The 20,048-nt window shown below is 46.2% G+C and overlaps 1 protein-coding gene and 1 long non-coding RNA gene across 4 annotated transcripts in view; one reads left to right on the forward strand and one right to left on the reverse strand.

The window, feature by feature from the left end:
- Window positions 1-20,048, forward strand: part of MYRFL (myelin regulatory factor like) — a 136,654-nt gene that overhangs the window by 13,795 nt on the left and 102,811 nt on the right. Inside the window, exon 1 of one of the 3 annotated variants that reach the window (XM_070052619.1) lies at window positions 15,217-15,410. The exons of the other annotated variants lie outside the window; for them this stretch is intronic. Coding sequence (XP_069908720.1) covers window positions 15,338-15,410 — 73 coding nt within the window. The 5' untranslated portion in view covers window positions 15,217-15,337. Of the gene's footprint in view, window positions 1-15,216; window positions 15,411-20,048 lie in introns of those variants that run through there. 3 annotated transcript variants of the gene reach the window in all.
- On the reverse strand, window positions 11,269-16,612 carry LOC138844394 (uncharacterized). Its single transcript, XR_011380160.1, has 2 exons — window positions 16,474-16,612; window positions 11,269-11,659 (listed from the first exon to the last, which is right to left on the reverse strand). It is a non-coding gene; the product is annotated as an uncharacterized lncRNA (long non-coding RNA).

Consider the following 20,048-nt stretch of genomic DNA (forward strand, 5'->3'; position numbering starts at 1 on the left):
GGGTCCAAGGACTTGGGCCATCTTCTACTGCTTTCCCAGGCCATAGCAGAGAGCTAGATCGGAAGTGGAGCAGCTGGAACTAGAACTGGGGCCCATATGGGATACTGGCACTGCAAGTGGCTGCTTTAACCCCTAGTGTCACAGCGCCAGCCCTGTCCCAAGCTTTTTAAAGTAGTTTATTAAAAGCCATTTGAAAAGAATATTTGTCCGTTCAGTTGAATCTCTGAAGAGAAAAATTTCTGAGTGGGTGAGAAGTGATTTTCTCATCCCCTTTGTAGCATCCTGGAGCATATTCTCCAATGTTTACTGGCTTCTCATGAATGCAAAAGGGGAGATCATTGCTGCCCATGCTGTGCAGGGTGAGGAAAGGAGGTACTCAGAGGAGATCACGAGCAAGCTCACGGGTGGAAGCGTCTTCCCTCCGTGAAGCCTGTGGCGGTGGCTCTAGAACCAGAAGCCATGGCGGGGCTGGGATTTGAGGAAGAACAAAACATCCCCTGAGGAGGATGCTGTCATACAAGCTGCCAGCATTCTCTGCCTGTGTCTCTGCATCCGATTCAAATTTGCTAGGTAATGATTCCCAAAAGAGAGCAGGGGTGCAGGGAAGGGAACGCCATCTGCCGTCCACAGTGATCCAGGAATTCCCTGGAGCCCAGGGTTCAGGAACTGGGGAGGAATCCATGGCTGAAGGCCCCAGCCAGATGGGGTTAATCTACAAAGGCTTCAAGGGAGCTGAGCACAAGAGAGATGTAGCTTGGAATAATGCCCCTGTGACATCAGTCTATAGTGGGGACTCAGTAGTGTTTAGAGATGAACGAAAGCATAGAGCAAAAGGCTGTTTCTTCAAAAAGCTGTAGCACTGGATGGGAGATCTCTATGTCTCTGTGTCTCTCTGCATTTCAAATAAATCAACAGTTATTAAATTGTAACTGTATTTGGGGCACCCAGAAAGGAAAACCTCAGTAGCAAAAGGATCTAGTGAATGGAATGAACAATGGCAATTGTGACAACATGTCACCAATTGTTGGAAATCCTGTTTCATTATTTGCAAACACAAATAAGGACAAATTTCCTGAGAGGTCGCTGTGTATCACAAATATTTCCCCCAAATATGGAGACAGCTTCAGCTAATGTTTGTGAATTCTTTTTTTTTTTTTTTTTTTTTTTTGACAGGCAGAGTGGACAGTGAGAGAGAGACAGAGAGAAAGGTCTTCCTTTGCCGTTGGTTCACCCTCCAATGGCCGCCGCTGCAGCCGGCGCACCGCGCTGATCCGATGGCAGGAGCCAGGATCCAGGTGCTTTTCCTGGTCTCCCATGGGGTGCAGGGCCCAAGCACCTGGGCCATCCTCCACTGCACTCCCTGGCCATAGCAGAGAGCTGGCCTGGAAGAGGGGCAACCGGGACAGAATCCAGCGCCCCGACCGGGACTAGAACCCGGTGTGCCGGCGCCGCAAGGTGGAGGATTAGCCTATTGAGCCACGGCGCCGGCTCATGTTTGTGAATTCTTGAGAGGAGGCCCAGCAGCTCTGAACAGCTGACCTCTGTGTAGAGGGCAGAGCTGCCCATCGCCAGGGCTGGCTCTGGGCACGGCTGTCTAGTTGGTGAAGAGGATGTTTGGCCCCAGGCTGGTCTCTCAGTTCCGTCTTTCTTTCACTTTGGGATCTCTGCTTTCTCTCTTTCTTAGACATCCAGTGCCCTTGTGCCCTCTTCCTTCTGTTCCAATCAAATGAGGTTCCCCAGAAGGAGCAAATAGTAAATGATCCATGCCACCTTACGTCTCTATAGAGTCTTGTATTCGAAGAGCTTTCATAGGCCCCTGAAGCAGTGTTGATCCAATGAGTCAGGAAGGCTACTTCCTCCAAGGATAGGTTTGGTTACCCTTTAATGGTTGAATTGTAGACCTGGATTGTGTGAGATCCAGCATCGCTGAAATGATCCCACAGAGGTAGGAGCTTGATCATCCATGTGGCAGCTTGGGCCTTCCAGGAGACTGGGAATAAAAGCTTGCCAAAGACAAGAAGTACCAGCCAGATCATGCCAGAAGTTTAGGGTTGTGGAACACTCCTGTCTGATGTTGACAGGTGTTGGAGTCTATGTTGCCTTGGCATGAAGCATCCAGAACAGAGAGGCTGTTGGCTTGGTTCCACCAAGAAGAAATCCCTTTTTCTTTTATGCTGGAACCCCCCAGCTGAACCCAATTTAATCAGAATTTAAAATGTGCCACAGTGAGTTCAGAGCTGAGCTTGGTCCCCTGCACACCACATGGGAGACCCGCCATGTTCATCACCATCTTTAGGGACTCCTGGAACAAAATCACCCACACAGACCCCCTGAGAGGAGGCACCTAGACCTTCTTTGATGTGACTGATATGATTATCTTTTCAGCTTTAGACTTAGCACTGGGTTTCTGGAAGACTCTACAATGTATTGGAAGCTAAACATTCAGTATGTAGGCAATCTGGGAATAAAAAAAAATCACCTAAAAGAAGACATTATTACCACAAGTGATTTTGCCATGTGGCAGTAACTACTGTAAAACTGGGCATCAATCCTGTGTATTTTTAACTTTATTTTTTAAGATTTATTTATTTGAAAGGAAGAATTAAAGAGAGAGTGAGACGCGCGCGCGCACACACACACACACGGGACAGAGGGGAGAGAGAGAGAGATACCTTCCATTATCTGGCTCACTCAAATGGCTGCAATGGGCCAGGGCTGAGCCAGGCTGAAGCCAGGCGCCAGAAGCTTCATCCGGCTCTGCCACATGGGAGGCAGGGGCCCAAACACTTGGGACATCTGCTACTTTCCCGGGTGTATTAGCAGGGAACTGGGTTGGAAGTGGAGCAGCTGGGACACAAGCTGGCATCCATATGGGATGCCAGTGGTGCAGGTGGTGACTTAATCCACAAAGCTGGGGGCAATCTTATGTATTTTCTAATGCAAAAATGGGATTATACTGTTAGTTACTTTGCAGTTCTCTCATAGAACTACATGGATAGAGTAAATATCTCTTATTACTTACTCATCTGCAACAGAGGTCAGCAAGCTGTGGCCACAGTGGCCAAATCAGGCCCACAGCCTGTTTTTGCAAATAAAGTTTTATTGGCATGCGCTCATTTACATACTGTACAGCTGTGTTGAGGCCAGGATGGCAGAGTTGAGTGGTTGCAACAGAGGCTGTATGGCTGCAAAACCTAAAATATTTACTACTGGCCATTTACAGAAAGTGTTTGCCAGTCTCTGATGTGCAGTCTGGTAACAATAACTGTTGTTTGTTGAGCATTTATTGTGTGTTGTGTATAGAATCATAGTTGGAAACACGAGTTGTGAGTCAGGCATCCTGAAAGTGGATCCGGGCTCTGTCATTTACTGCCTTTGGAACCAGGGTTAAGTAGACATCTGCAGGCTGGCACCGGGGCTCACTAGGCTAATCCTCCGCCTGTGGTGCCGGCACCCCGGGTTCTGGTCCCGGTTGGGGTGCCTGAATCTGTCCCGGTTGCCCCTCTTCCAGGCCAGCTCTCTGCTGTGGCCCGGGAGTGCAGTGGAGGATGGCCCAAGTGCTTGGGCCCTGCACCCGCATGGGAGACCAGGAGAAGCACCTGGCTCCTGGCTTTGGATCGGTGCAGCACTGGCTGTAGCAGCCATTGGGGAGTGAACCAACAGAAGGAAGACCTTTGTCTCTCTCTCTGTCTAACTCTGCCTGTAAAAAAAAAAAAAAAAAAGACATCTGCAGGTCTTAGTTTCCTTGTGGAGATAATCAGATTTTCTCAAAATGCGGTTGTGAAGTGCCATTGTTGGTACAGAGAGGTCAGTGATTGGTAGCTATTATTTTTCTCCTTGAACTTGATTATCAGCTTCCTCAGTTCCCATCAAAGTGGCTCTGTGAGGGATCTTTGTTCTCCCATGAGAAATAGTAGACTGACAGAAGTTAAGCAACTTGCTTAAGGCTCAGCCAGGTAGCAAGTGGTTACAAGGTCATCATTTATACCTTCCTCTGTTTAGTCCATCAGGCAATCAAGAACACTCCCAGGTCTCTCATGCGCCACATGCTGCCCAGTGGCTAGAGAGTCAGCAGTGGACAAGCAGAGCCCTCCCAGCCAAAGGAAGAAGAGGATCAGGAGATACATTTAAAAGATGTTGTCAGAAAGTCATTATTTATGAAGAAAATAAAGGCAGATGATGGTGCAGAGAGCGGCTGCTGCATGGAGGGGGAGTGAGTTCCCTGAGCTGTGGCAGTCAGGGAAGACTTCTGAGGAGGTGACATCTGAGCTGAGGACTCGGCGGTGACCAGGGGTGGGGCCTGTGCCACCTGGCAGCTGGCAGTTAGGTGTTTGGGGTTGGCTGTTTGAGAGCTGGAACAGGAGAGTAAGTTTTTTTCCCTTCTTAGCCAGGATGTTGATTTCCTAGGACTACTGCAATAAGTTACCACGAACTGGAAGGCCTCAAATAGCAGAAATGTATTCTCTCACAGTCTGAAATCAAGATACTGGCAGGGCTGTGCTAACTGGGAAGGCCCTAGGGTAGAATACATCCTGTGCCTCTCCTAGCTGCTGGTGGCAGCTGACAATCCTTGGTACTCTTGGCCGTGTAGACCAACCACTCTGATTCCTAACACCCTCTGCTTTATGGGTGCCCTCTTTCCCCTCTTCTAAAGACACTTATCAGTAGATTTAGGGCCCACCCTAATCCAGTGTGATCTCAAGATACTTAATTGCCAAAATTCTTTTCCTAGACAAGGTCACCTTCCCTTCCTAGGTTCTGGGTGGACATACCTGTTGAGGGGACCACTTTTCAGCTCACTGCAAAGAGTAAACAAGTTGCTCTCCGGAGCAGCTGGTGGGAACTGCTCCTCAGTCCCGGGTCTGTCTGAGGTTTGTTGTCAGTTACTTTAAGTGTGTGTGATTTTCTCAGCAACATTCAGCTGCTTAGGTGCAGGCTGAGAATGGGTGAAGAATTGGAGAGAAACCAGAAGAGATGCAGGTCTTTGCATCAAAGTGGTTATCACCACGGATCCTGATCTGAGCTGAGTAAGAAGGGAGGGAAGTGGTGGGAGATGGGGATTGAGGAATCACTGGGAAGTGGCAATAAGGTCACTGCTTGGGGGAGCCCAGAGGTTGTAGAGCTATTGGAATAGAGGCGTAAGTGTCAGTAAGTGGGAGGTGCAGGCTAGTCAGAGACTACCATGCAGCTGCTCCACTTCTGCTCCAGCTCCCTGCTAATGGCCTGGGAAAAGCAGCGAAAGATGGTCCAAGTGCCTGGGCCCCTGAATCCACATGGGAGACACAGATGCAGCTCTTGGCTCCTGGCTTTGGCCTTGCCCAGTCCTGGTTGTTGTGGACATCTTGGGGAGTGAACCAGCAAATGGAAGAGCTCTATCTCTGTGTATGTGTTTGTGGGTGTGTGTGTCCCCCTCTCTCTACTTCAAATAAATACATATTTTTTTTAAATGAACACTCCATGGGGAGGGGAGAAATCAATGAAGAGGAAAGAGAACACTTTTTCCATTTTCAGGCCTCAGGAACATGTATGAGAGAAAACTCCATAATTTAACTATTTCTAGTTCTCATTGACCATTTGGGCTGGTTCTCGATTTTTCCTGTTATGCACATACTGTGATAGAATTTTCCCCCCAATCCTTATTTATTTTCTTTGAGTGAATCTCCCTAAAATAGAATTGTTGGCACAAATAATTTTTAAATATTTTGGTTCTTTGGTAAGTAATGCCAAAATACCTGCTAGGAAGTTTTTTTTTTTTTTTTAAATAAATCTGTAGACTTTTCCTGTCACTGCCTCCTACTGATATTAATTTTTTCTTAAAAAGACTTATTTATGTATTTTGAAAGTCAGAGTTGACAGAGAGAGAGAGAAATCTTCCATCTGCTGGTTCACACCCCAGTTGGTGGCATTGGCTGGGGTTGGCCAGGCTGAAGCCAGGATCCAGGAGCTGCTTCTGGGTGGCAGGGGCCCAAACACTTGAGTCATCTTCTGCTGCTTTCCCCAGGCCATTAGCAGGGAGCTGGATGGGAAATGGAGCAGCTGGGACACTGTGCCCATATGGGATGCCTTTGTCATAGGTGGCAGCTTCACCTGCTACACCTCAGTGCTGGTTTTTCTTTCGACTTACAAAAAGTTACACTCTGTCCAGAGTCCTTAACCTGGGATGAGGTTCAGTGGGGCCCTTGGACTCTGAAATTGGGTGGTAATATGTGTTTCTGTAGGCTCATTCTTATGGGGGAAAGGCACTGTAGTTTTCATCAGATGTTCAGCAACGTGCAGGGCCCAGGAGAGACTGGGAATCAGTCTATAGTCCCAGGATATTGACTGCTTCTCTCACCTGCCTCCTCCTGGAGGAATCTACACCTGGAGCAGCCCGTGAAGGGGAGGGTGTGCTGGGGAGGTGGGGTAGTTTCCGCAATCAGAGTCTAGAAACTTACAAATTCCACTCAAGACATTGATAGGAAATGGTGATTTGACAGTATGATTAAAAGCAGTGATGGGGTGGGCATTTTGCTCAGAAGTTAAGCTGCTGCTTGGGACAACTGCAATACCCATCAGAGTGCCTGAATTCCAGCCCCACCTCCACTCCCAATTCCAGCTTCCTGCTCATGTGCACCCTGGGAGGCAGCCGGTGACAGCTCAAGTGAGTCCCTGCCACGCACATGGGTGACCTAAATTGAATTTCTGTCTCCTGGTTTCAGGCATCGAGGATTTGGTGAGTGAACCAGTGATGAAAGCTCTCTCTGCCTTTCCAATGAAATAAAAATCTTTTTATCATGAGACAATGACTTAAAAAATGCAGTGATGAAGACATCATTTCCTCTTTATATTCTGATCCGTTACACTTGTACCAAACCCATGTTGTGAGAAAAAAGGGAGTGGATTTGTGAAAGTTTGCACTCAGTGTTACTGATGTGAATAGGAAACCAGATGACTTCGCTCTGAGAAGCTGACCTGACCAGGAAAGGGGGAATTCCTTTTTGTGTGGGGTTGCTTTCTGTCCCCAGGAGTTGCTGCTGCCAAGTTTTATGCCAGAGGCCCTTGAAAAGAGGCTTCCAGGCATCAAGCCTAACTGATGGGTGGGATTCCCTGCAGTGGATCAACATTTACTAGTTGCTTTGGTCTCACGTGCTTCTGGGAATGGCTTCTATTAAAGGATACCTTCAGCATTGACCTAAAAGTCAATACAAGGGAAAAGAGAGGGTACTAGACCCTCCTGGAGGAATCATCCAGGTATCTTTTCTTTCAACTCTGTCTCTGCTCTCAAATGCTCACTGTTCTCTTCCCTTGCACCACTGAATTCTGAAAAATTTCTGTTGTCTTCATTCCTCCTCTGCCATCCACTAGTGGTTCAGCCGGGTTTGAGCTGGCTTCTGTCCCCTTGACTTGTTGAAATGTCTCCTGGTTGCTATGTCACATTGGGATGCTCAGTCCCCATCCTCCTGGCGCTCTTGCTGGGCTCCGTCACTGTCACCTGCTGTTTAAGCACAGAAGCTCTCTCCCATTTGCTTCTGCAGCATGCTTGCTTCTGCTTCTCTGTCTCTGTTCCGGCTCCTTCAGGTGTTCTCCTGCTTCCTTGTCTTCTCCCATCCACTTCTGGAACTCTTCTGTTTGTGTGCCGTGAGCTTACCCATAGATCCACGTGATCAGCATAACGCAAACCCTCTCACCAAGTTCCAGGACTATATTTACAGCTGCTTAATGTACATTCCTGTGTGCCAGGATGCCCCCCACATTTCTCAATTTCTCACTTAAGCGGAAGTGCAGAATCCGTCCCTCTTATCCCAATCTTGACCCCTTTCCGTATTCCCTTCACTCTCCCACACATGTCCTGAATTAGTCCATTTTGAGCTGCTGGACCCTGAGAGTGGCCAATTTATAAAGAACAGAAATTTATTTCTTATAGTTCTGAAGACTGGAAGTTGAAGATCAAGGTCTTGGTGTCTGATGAAAACCTTTTTGTGTCCTCAGACAGTGGAAGGCAGAGGAGCATGATGGCTGAGTGCTGTGTGAGGCCTCCTTTTCTTTTCCATTTGGTGGGGGGAGATGAGAAAAAAGAAAGAGAGACAGTGATCTCCCATCCATTTGTTCTTCCCAAAATACATGCAATAACCAGAGCTGGCATAGGCTACATTTGGGAGCCAGGAACTCAATCTAGATTTCCTACATGGGTCGCTAGGACCCAAAAACATGGACCATCTTCTGCTACCTGAAAGCTGGAATCACAAATGGAGCCAGGATTTGAACCCAGGCACTCCAGATATGGGATGTAGGCATCTCAAGTGACATCTTCAGCATTAGACTAAATGCCTGCCCTATAGCCCCTTGTGTAAGGGCCTGAATCCTATTAACAAGGATGCCTTATGGCCTAATCTCCTCTCAAAGGCCCTACCCCTTGATACTGTCACATTGGCAACATCTGAATTTTGGAGATGGCACTTTCAAACCATAGCTCTTTCCAAACTAGAAACCACGGTGTCACTGATTTCTGTAGTCTGCAGCTAATCATTTACCAAATTCTGTTGCTTCAAACTCAGAAATGTTTAAAAACTGCAACCTCCCCTTGGTTTGAACATTCATCTCTAAGATCCTCCTGGACTGAAGCATTTCTGCAGTGTCTGCATTGCCTGATCTCGGGATAATGGTTCCAATGGAACCTTATCTCTGAGGACTTTCCCAGAGAGGAGCAGCTTGCTGTGGCCTTAAGAGCGTGCCCTGAGGTCAGATTTCTAATCTTGACCTGCCCTTTGTTAGCTGTGTGATCTTGAGCGAGTTGTTTGATCTCTTTGTGTCCCAGTTCTGTAGCTATACAACTGGGAAAGTTGTATAATATTGCTGAAGTTATGCAATGGGTGAGTGAAGCTCAAAATTGTGCTTGGATCTCCTTGTGTTATCATCATCACCATTGCTATGTCTACATCAGTTCCACTGAGCTTTTCGTGGTTTCTTGAATACATGTTTGCCTTTTTGGGTTCTTGCCTTCTTCCTGGGATGATGCTGTTTCCTGCCTCTTCATCTAGAAAACTGACCTGGGCCAAGTTGGAAGCACACTTTGCCGTGCTTCTCCGGCATTTTGGTTGAACCTTTGGATTGGCACCCTTCACATCGAGGCTAGTTTTTGTGTTTACAAGTCTCTCTGTTGTGGCATTTTCCTGTAATGAGAACTTTCTGTTCTTTAAAAGGAGCTCTTTATTGGTAGGTAGGCCATGGAGGTGGTGTGGTGCTCAGTGGAAACCTGGCAGAGATGTGAACTGTGGATGGAGAGGGTCAGAAACCAAAGTCCAGAGAGGCCAAAACTCAAAACAGGTCACCCGCTGAGCTGGGCACCAGGATCAATACTTGGAAATCAGCAGGAGGTGTTAAGAGTTGGGGGTTGGAAGCTGCCATCTTGAGTAAGGGCCAGGCACTGGGCAACACAGTCAAGGTGTGATGTTCCTAGGTTGTGGGAATGGGAGCAGGGATTGTCTGATGGCCACATCTTTCCCATCTGATGCTGTCATTAACAGGCTGCCTGCCTCCTCTCTAGAGATGGGATACTGCTGTCCATCACACTCATTAACCCAGAGCTCCTGAGTCCAGTGATGAGTGGCAGAGGAGTTAGATCGCTCTGGGTTCAAATCCTACTTCTGTTGCACATTGCAGATGTTGCCTTGGCAGATGACTGGGTTCCTCTGAGATGGTTTCCTCATCTAGCAAATGGGGGTAATGCCTACCTCATGGAGTGACAAGTCAGGTGAAGGATAGGGCCTGACACGTTCTTATTGTCCAGTGAAGAAGTATACTTAGTATTCCATAATTAAGAAAAATGTTTGTTTGTCTAAAGAGCTCCCTGAATAGCCTGTGATCACTAGGGACACCACTGCCTGATTTTGTGTTAGTTATTGTTCTAAGACCTTTGGCAGTGTCGATGCACAATGTGTACAACACAATGAAAATAGCAAGTAGATAATTTTTTTTCATCATTTCACAGATGAGGAAATAGATGTGGAGAAATTAGATACTTGCCCAGGGTAACACAGCTATTTTATCTGAGACTTGAGTTGGCCAAGAAGTCTGTTTGACTCTGCGGGGCTATATTCTTAGCCCTGCATGTGGTGTCTTCTAAGCAGGTTGCAAGGGGGTAGTTGTAGAACGTAAGGCTTCTGTTAAAATCACCAGCCCCCACCCCTCTTTGTTTTTAAAAATTGGCATGTAAAGCTATTCTGGACTGCGAGCAGGTGGTCCTTTATTATCATCTGGCATTTTTGGCACAGCCCAGTTCTAGCACCACGAGATGAGGTGTTGGTGGTAAAAAGACAATGGTTTATGTTCACAGTACAGGCAACTACAGAGACCCAAGTTTGAGGTCACTAGGAAGCATACAAAGATAAAAGAATCCAAACACTGTCCAGAAGCGCTGCTCCATGCATGACAAAAATCTACAAAGGGAATTTAGGCAGCTGGCTTTGCTAAGAAGTGGCGTAGAAATGATTAACTGTTAATCTTGTCATTTTGGGTAACGAGACTCAGGTCAAAATGCTCAGCAAGATGGCATTCCAATATTTGATAGTCTGGTGTTAGCAATGTGAGAAACAAACATCATGCATAGCAATAGGAAGTCATACACAAGAAGAATATTGTGTGACTTGATGGCTGGAATTAGTGTCACTCTCAGGGGTTATACTATCAGCAGCTTTAAACAGTAGGAGCTGAGGGGCACATTTCATAGGACTCTTCATGATGTGCTAGTCAGAGGCAGACGTAGCTTTGAATCCTTGTTCCTTTGCTTTTTAGTTGTGTGACCTCAGATTACTTACTTAGACTTAACCTATTAGAGCTTCAGTTTCTCCACGTGTAAAATGGTGATAGAACACACACATCAGGGGCCGGTGCAGCAGGTTAAGCTACTCCCTGCAATGCCGGCATCTCGTATGAGTGCTGGTTCACGTTCTGGCTTCTCCACTTTGGATCCAGCTCCTACTAATGCCCCTGGAAGGTGGCAGAAGATGGCTCGAGTGTTTGGGCCCCTGCCACCCATGTGGGAAATCTGGATGAAGTTCCAGGCTCCTGGCTCAGGATTGGCCCAGCTTGGGCTGTTCTGGCCATTTGGGGCGTAAACCAGTGGATGAAGAGCTCTTTCTTTCTGCCTCGTGCTCTCCCACTATAACTCCGACTTTCAAATAAATAAATAAATCCATCTTTAAAAAACAAAACAAAACAAAAATCAAAAAAGAAGCCTGCCTACTGCTTAGAGTTGTTAGACTCAAGGATAGAATGTTGACACAGTGAAATAAATTCTCGTTATTGGTTTTTATTTTATTATTTGCAAGTATGAAGGAACCAAATTGCTTGCTTCATTTATTTTGAAACAAGAATGAGTACAAGCTGCATATTTAGATCCACACATTTCTTTTTCAAGGAAATACTCCTGTCTCCAGGGAGTTATTACAACTTTTACATGTTCACATTAATTCCAGAGCCTTTATAATCATAAAATCCATTTATAGCCCTTAGTTGCCAAGCAACAAAGGACAAAGTACTGAGTATTTCTCCATATTGCAAAAGACTCAGCTTTTTCATGTTGGTCTGGAAATCAACAATTTTCAGAAAAGGCAGAACAAGGAAACTAATTCCATCTTCACAAGGGTTGGTTGGTATTCCTTGCTTGGGAATAGCCTGGAAGCTGAAGGGGATACATTGTTGTTATTGTCTCATATCTGGAAATGCTAGCACATTTTGTGCTAATTTTACAGTCAGTTGATAAGGAGTTCTGAAATTGAGACGCTGCAAATCCATTTTAAAGAGAGAACTTTTCCCCTTGTACCTGTGTTCTGTGATGCTCTGTGACCAGCTCTTTTATCTGTCAATCATCTTGCAGGAAAGGCTGGGGTGGTGTAAAATTCATATGGAAAAATGTTATCTGCTGATCTTGCTAACCGCTGATTGCAAACAGGTCATTCAACCATGATAGGAGGGTTTGGGGAAGCTGGCTTTTAGGCTCATAACTAAAGAGAATCACCTGTTTCTTTAACAAGGATAAAACCTTTGAATTGCTTCTGTTTTTGTTCATGTATAATCAGTAATTAAAGGTTTGGCTGTCCAAAAAGAATTCAAAGGATATATCAATTTAACACCATACAAAGCACTCTAGTACAATTTCTGTTTTTCAAAGCTCATAAAAACATGTATAAGATCTAATTTTTTTTTAACCTGCATAGCTATTTCTCTGTTTATCCATATTAAAGCAAAAGCAAATTACAGTATGCTATTTGGAGCTGTGCTGCCCATATGCATTCTGTATAGGCAGAGTAAGCCTCCTTTTTTTTTTTTTTTTTTAATTTGAGAGAAAGAGAGCTCCCACCTCTTGGTTCACCCTCCAAATGCCCTCTATGGCTGAAACTGGACAGGGCCAAAACCAGGAGCTGGGAACTCAATCTGGGTCTCCCAGGTGGCGAACTATTTGAGCCATCATCTGGAGTCTGCATTAGCAGGAAGCTGGAATTGAGCATAAAGCCAGGAATCCCACCCTGGCACTCTGATGTGGAACCCAGAGGTTGTAACCAGCAGCTCAAGGGCTAGGGTAAATGCCTGCTGCTGTGGGATTTTATAGATGCAAAGAGTGGAGACGGTTTTCCTCTTTCTTCCTCATTGGGTTAAAAAGGCTTGCTGTTTCGAAACAAATCTATTGATGAGTCACAGAAAATCTTGCAGGAACAGCCAGAAGGAAGCCCTGCAAATGATTATAGTTCTGTAAGTAACAGTTAGACAAGGTGTTTCAGCTGGGAGGAAATGACCTTTGGAACGTTTGTGTGTGTGCATGTAAGAGATGAAGATCTAGCTGTCAGCACCGTCAGAAGAAGGTCACTGTAAATCTATCATCCACACATTTCAAGCACTGCCCCTTAGGAAGCATAGGAAGAACTACTGGTTCCTCTTTTTTTTTTCTTTTTCTTTTTAAAGAGTTATTTATTTGAAAAGCAGAGTTACAAGACACACACATACACACACAGAGAAATCTTCCCATCTGCTGGTTCACTCATGGCTGCAAAGACCAAGGCTGGGCCCAGCCAAAGCCAGGAGCCTGGAGCTTCATCTGGGTCTCCCACGTGGGTGGCAGGGGCCCAACTACTTGGACCATGGTTTGCTGTCTTCCCATGCCATTAGCAGGGAGCTGGAGCTGGATTGGAAGTGGAACAGTGGGGATTCTTATGGGATCTTTCTTTGCAGGTGGTTGCTTAACTGGTTATAGCACAATGCTGGCCCCTGGTTACTCTTTTTAGCTGCATGGGAATCAAAGACAGGAAACTGCTTCCTTCTCCTGGGAGAGGCAGGTTTCTGTGTACGTGTGACACGCCCTTTAGTGGTGGTGAGGAGATGAGGTCTGGGAAACACAGTTCAGGAACTATCCTCCTCTTAGTTTGGTGTTTAGGGAATTGTTGGAAAAAACAAAATTCTCCACACAGCTACCAATTTTACATCTACTTGTTTTGCTGGTTCCCTCCCCAAACAGCTGGGATGGCTGGGGCTGGGCCAGGCTGAAGCCAGGAACCAGGAAAAACAGCTTAGTCTCCCCTGTGGGTACAGGGGCCCAAGTACTTGGATCATCCTCCACTGCTTTCCCAGGCACATTAGCAGGGAGCTGGATTGGAAGTGGAGCAGCCAGGACTCGTACCTACACTCTGATGTGAGATGCCAGTGTCACTGGCTATGCCACAATGCCAACACCCAGTTTCCTCTTCACTTTTCCATTTTCCAAGCCTTTCTCTTTCCATCAACTCATTGGTCTGTCACATGACACTAAGAGGAAGGTATTTTTTACATTAAAAAAAAATTGAGCCCTGATGACTTGACAGATCTAAAAAGCTGGTAAGTTCCAGGGTTGGTGGCAAAACTCTTATGTTCTCATTCTAAGTCCAATGCTCATTCCATTTAATTAAAATATTTTATTTTTTATTTACATGAAAGGCAGAGAGGAGAGAGAGAGATAAACAGAGAGCTTCCATCTGCTGGTTCACTTCCTAGATGCCAGCAACAGTCAGTGCTGGGTCAGGTGGAAGCCAAGAGCCTGGATTTCAATCCAGGCTACCTGCAGGGGCTTCAGGGACACAAGTATTGGGCCATCACCTGCTGCTGTGAGGGATGTGCATTACAAGTCAGAAGCAGAGGGGCCGGTGTTGTGGTATAGCAGGTAAAGCCACTGCCTGCAGTGCTGGCATCCCAAATGGGCGCTGGCTTGAGTCCCGGCTGCTCCACTTCTCAGCCAGCTCTCTGCTATGACCTGGGAAAGCAATAGAGGATGGCCCAAGTCCTTGGGCTCCTGCAACTGTGTGAGAGACCTGGCAGAAGCTCCTGGCTTCTGGCTTCAGATCGGCGCAGCCCCTCTGTTGTGGCCATCTGGGGAGTGAACCAGTGGATGGAAGACCTCTTTCTCTCTCTGCCTCTCTATAACTCTACCTTTCAAATAATAAATAAATAAATAAAAAGTCAGAATCAGAGCCAGGCCTCAAACCCAGGCGCTCTGATATGGGATGCAGGTATCCCAAGTGGTGTCTTAACCACCGTGCCAAATGCCTTCCCTGTGCTCTTTCCATCTGCACCCCACTCTGCTTCCTCACAGGAAAACACAGGTACAGTCACGGATTGGCTTCTTAGCTTCCACAGTCTAGGTCTGGTTGTCAGAAAAATACTTATGTAAGTACGGCTCGTCTTTGCGAAATCCTCCCTGCTTCTATCCTCTTCTTCCTCACTTGCCCTTAGCCACCATGTGGCCTCTCGTGTATCGGCCACTGGTCCTTGACCCCACCTCCGCTTCAAGACAGGTAGCAAATTCCATTCTCTTAAGCCTTCACCTAACCTGATTGCTAAAGTGCTCCTCCTTGGATACAGCCATTGGTTCCTTGTTCTGAGTCCCTGGGACTCAGGTTGGGGGAGGGCTGGGGAGCAGAGAAGCAATCAGAACGACAAGGTGCGGATTTCCTGCACACCAGGGGTGGGATTACATGGGTCACATTGCTCGTTCGGTCTGACTGCAGCCCTCTGAGGAAGCAAAGCCTTCTTTTCCAGATGAGGGAATAGGCCAAGAGAAGCTGAGTGAAACTGAAGTTTAACCAAGGTCTTCCTGACTCGTAGCTCCCCAGATCTCACGCTCTTCTCATCTCCAGGCACGTGGGGCTCCCCACTCCTGGAATAGCCTTCCCTCCCTGTTGACTTGGTTAACTGTGGTCTGGGCTATGTCCTGCCTTTGGCCTCATTTCTCAGGGGCACCCTGTGTATTTCCATAGTATTTTCCACTTGACCTTTCAAAGCCTGGAATTGTCTTTTTCTGGGTCAGTTTCCTATAAACAACTGGGAAGAAAGAACTATGCCTCCTCCACTTCTCCAGCCTCCATGCGTAAGGACTGGTGCAGAGCCGCACGCAGACAACTGTTCAACGAGTAAGTGAAAAACTGCAAGCCTGGGCTCCCACGAGGGCTCTAAGTGTTCTGGAGCTCCTTTTATTTCTCGAACCTACCAGGAAGTGACTCCTGGAACTGGTGCAAGACTCAGCCCTCACTCAGCGCTCTCCTGGGCTGTTCCCTCTCTGCCTGGCTTTGCGGGGCAGAGAGGCACTGCTGGGGTAGGACAGACACTCCTGAGAGCCCCAGATAAGCAGTTTTTTTGTCCCATTTTCTGAACTTGTGCCATGCGGGGTCGTCCAGGGAGGAAATGTTTTAATATTCAGCACTGCATTCCAGGGCAGCCAAACCCACCTGATGAGCCTATGGGTGGGTTCCTCCTTAACTGTCTTTCCTTTGAGAAGGTTTGCCCCCTCTTCCTCATCCTTCTTTTCCTCCTCTTCCTCCTCCTCCTCCCCTTCCTCCTCTTTTTAGCCTTTGGAAAGATCATACTTTCTAATAGATTAAACCAGAACAGTAAGTCTTCAAAACCTTGGACATGAAGTCAGTGAGGTTACTTGATATGTTCTTATGCCATTAAAAAAAGGAAAAAGGAAAAAAAAACTTGGCTGGGGCGGGCCTTTGGCCTAGCATTTAAGATACCACTTGGATGACCCCTTCCCGTATTGGAGGGAGTGGTTTAAGTCCTAGTTCTGCTCCCAGTTCCAACTTTCTGCTAATGTACATCCTGGGAGGCGGCAGTGATGGCCCAAATGGTTGGGTCTGTCACCCACGTAGCAGACCCAGATGGAGTCTGTGGCTCCTGGCTTCAACCTGGCCCAACCCTGACTATTGTGGGCATTTGGAACCAGTACATAGGAGATCTCCATCTGTCTTCTCTTTCTCTTTCTGCCTTTCAAATAAATAAATAATTATTTTTAAAAACCGCTTCTCCAACTTCTGCTTCCGAGATTTATCTTCTGTGGTTGAAGTTTGCGTTGGTTGCTGTGCAGTCCATGGTGTTCTGTTTGTCTCCTGGTGTTTTATTTACTCCTTATACCCGTTAACACAAATGTGTGTTATTGAAGAGAAAGTGAGTGAAGACAAAAACTTGAATCCTTACCTTATAGGGCTGGGAGGAGACTCAGCTGTAAGTTTCCAAAACTCCTGGAGAAACGATTCCCAGACACCCAGAAAGGCCAGAGTATCTTGCTTAATTTATACTTCAGATCACTAGTGTAAAAGGAGAAGTGTAAACTTCAGAGTCTCTAACATACTTTGACCAAAATAGAGGTTGCGCGATGCAGTGGACGATCATTTTCCCTTCTGACTTGGAGCCACAACAAAGTTGTGATTTTCCAGGGAGAAACTGCAAATGCCACGAGGGCAGCTTTCCAGCGACGTTGAGCCAATCAGCAGTCATGTGTTATTTACCCTCAGTGGCCGCTAAGTTTGTGAAAAAGCAATCGGTGACACATTCCTGTGGAATTTTAATACCATTAACGCTGAAGGAACTTAGATGCACATCTCGAAGGTACATATGGCACATACATCTGCAGACACACCCAGCTCATCCGACAGGATGACAACCTGCTAACAGAGGCCCAGTCTGTTCCGATGGAGAAGAGTCTTCGAACCTGGAAGGATAGGCTCCGACCCGGTGCTTTGTGATGGGTTGTGATTTATTTAAACCAGTTACCATGATCCTGATTGCCTGCTCTCTCCCCCTTCTCTTCGTAATTCAGCAGCTGTCACCTCTACTTCACAACCCCTGCAATTCCTTTGTATAAAGGATACATGCCTGTACTTGTTCAAGTCCTTAATAGTATTAATGGTAATTTACCCTGCCTTTTGGAGAGAATGTTATTGTTTTGGAGGGATTGTTTTGGAGAGAATATTATTGTTTTTATTAACTTTCCATGGCTGGCCCCAACCCTACATTCTTTTGTACTTTCATATCATTTTGCAGAAAGCAAAGTGCTCAGGGGCATACACATTGTGTTGGGGTGGAGAACCCTGAGTCCCTGCCAGGTCAACTGTGTTATTGCAACATGAGCAATATTTCAGTTCAGTATGGCTGACTGCTTTTCTGAGAAAGGGAGACAATAACAGTACCTATCTGATAGAGTAAAATTGTTGTGAAGATTAAGTGACAAAGGACATATAAATTTCTTAACACAGTATCTGCACCTAGTACACATTCACTAAACTTACCAGGTATTCTCCATTGGTCATCTCTTGAATGACTGGACTTGTGATTCTTTTGCACTCTACTGGCTCTTCTTTAGATACTCTTTTTTTTTTTTTTTTAATTTGAGAGAGGAAGTGAGGGTGTGGATGGGGGGGGGCGGAGAGGGAGAGGGAGAGGGGGAGAGAGAGAGAGAGAGGGAGAGAGATGGCAAGTTCCTGTTCACTGGTCACTCCCAAATGCCTGCAACAAGTTGAGAGTTGGGAACTCAATTGACGTCTCCCATGGGGGTGGTAGGAGTCCAATTGCTGGAGTCATCACCACTGCTTCCCAGGGTCTGCATTAGCAGAAAGTTACAGCCAGGAGCCAGAGGTGTATATCAAACCCAGGCAGTCTGACATGGGAAATGGGCAACCCAACTGGCATCTTAACCACGAGGCCAAATGCCTGCCCTAGGTACTCTGTTGTTCATCAGCACTCCTCATAAGGCATGGGTTCCAAGTCATTCAGGGTCCAATCTGTGCATGGAGGTACAGGGACTCATTATAATAGCCCTGTGCTCGATGATTTTATTGTTATACCTATGTTGGTTTCTTTCCAATATTTCTTCATGAAGACAGAACTAAATGATATTTTTATATCTGTTCATTTATAAATGAAATGTCCTCATATTGTATTTACATAATTAGAAAATCCAATGCAAAGGCATATGCTATTTCATTTTGTCAATCAGCCGTCAACCTAGTCAGTAAGATTAGATTGACACTTTTATACTATATTATGCCTTGCCCACTCCTTGAGACTGCTTGTACACTTGGATAGTTTGCATTCTTTCTATTTATCCAAATTACAAATAACTGTTAATTAAAACTAATTATAAATGTAGAGAGACAGAGAGTGATCTCCCATTTGCTGGTTCATTCACCAAATAGCCAGAACAGTCAGGTACCGACCAGGCAGAAGCTGGGATCCTGGAACTTGATCTGAGCCTCCCATATAGGGAGCAGTAACCCAACAACTTGGGACATCACCAGTTGCCTCCTAGAGTGTACATTAGCAGGAAACTAGAATTGGAAGTGGAGCTGGGATTGGAGCTCAACATTCTGATTTGGGAAGAAACTTACTCACTGCACCAAATACTTGCCATCACAAATAACATTATTAAGACAGATGAGAGCAGAGCCATTTTATGGTTTTTCTCAAGTGTAGCCTTCTGGAGCACAGCAGTTCTCCTAGGTAGAAATTCATCTAATTCTAATGTGGTTCCCTCTGTGCTTCTCCCAGTTAGCCACAGCTGTAGACAACCTGGTCCTCTTCTTGAATTGGGTTAGGAGCTGCTCCTAAGTGTCTCCTGGGGAGCCTTACCTCTCTATACTGTTACTACCTGTTCACTGTCTGTGCTTCCTTCCTCTACCCTCGGGCTGAGACTGGGGATTGCTTGCTTTTATTTCAACAGTGTGTAGCACACAGCACATCATTAAATATGTTGAATGAATGAATGAATGGGCATTTTTTGTTAAGTGTCTAGCTGAAATCAGCTGCACATTTCCCTTGGCATGTGGGAGCTCCTTGGTGGCGTCTGCTGTTTCCGCAGTCCCGCAGCCAAGTTTGTAGAATCCTTTCTAGAATTTTGCAGTTGTGACAGGTATAGGAAGTAGGGTTTGCCATCCAGGTACCCAATATACTTGGAGTATTTATTTACTCACGTTGAATAAAAGTTAATTTTCATTTTATCTCTCAGATGTAAGGCACATAGGTTCCAGGTGATGCACCTCATATTAAGGTCCAGAGACAGTCTACTAATTCCGTCACTGTTTCCGCAACGGGGCATGCTACCTGTGCTTGCAGAAACTGACTAGATTCATCTGGGGTCAATGTAAGACGATACAGTTAAGGGGACTGGGAGATGCACAGGGTTCCTGGTCCTTAGGCAGAGTTTTTCCTGTGGGCAGTGCCCTGCTGCTGACTTTTGCCTTGAGGGGTGCAAAGGCAGGATAGATGGATGAATTGAACCCTGCTCCTTGCTGGCTCCTCACCCAACTCCTGCATCTTCGGGAATTTTGTAGGCTCCTAGCACTCACATAACCTAGCCATGTATCCTTCCAGGTACACTCACATACAGCCATGTGCTGGTGCATGTTTAATAACCAGTTCTCTGGGGGAAAAAAAGCCGTCCTGACTTGCCATGTTGGCCAATTTCCACGGTGTAAATATTCTCACTGTGGCTGATTTCAAGCTATTGACATGATGTCATGGAACATGAAGTTGGGAAGAGGTGAGCAGAAGCTTGTGCACAGTGACTCCAGCACAGTGCTGCACACTCGTCCACTTTCTTGACCACGTATCTCCACATGTATCTGCACCAGGCCTGAGTCTTAGGGCATTCAAGCTCCCAGGGGCTGCTGCTGCTGCTGACTCTCCTGGCCTTGTCAACCTCTGCTCCTAGAAGCTTTTCCTGATGAAAGAACTGAGAGGTTATGTAATTTGCCCAAAGTTGCACAGCTAAGAGG

The sequence above is a fragment of the Oryctolagus cuniculus genome, chromosome 11 (assembly GCF_964237555.1).
Source record: "Oryctolagus cuniculus chromosome 11, mOryCun1.1, whole genome shotgun sequence".
Classification (NCBI taxonomy): domain Eukaryota; kingdom Metazoa; phylum Chordata; class Mammalia; order Lagomorpha; family Leporidae; genus Oryctolagus; species Oryctolagus cuniculus.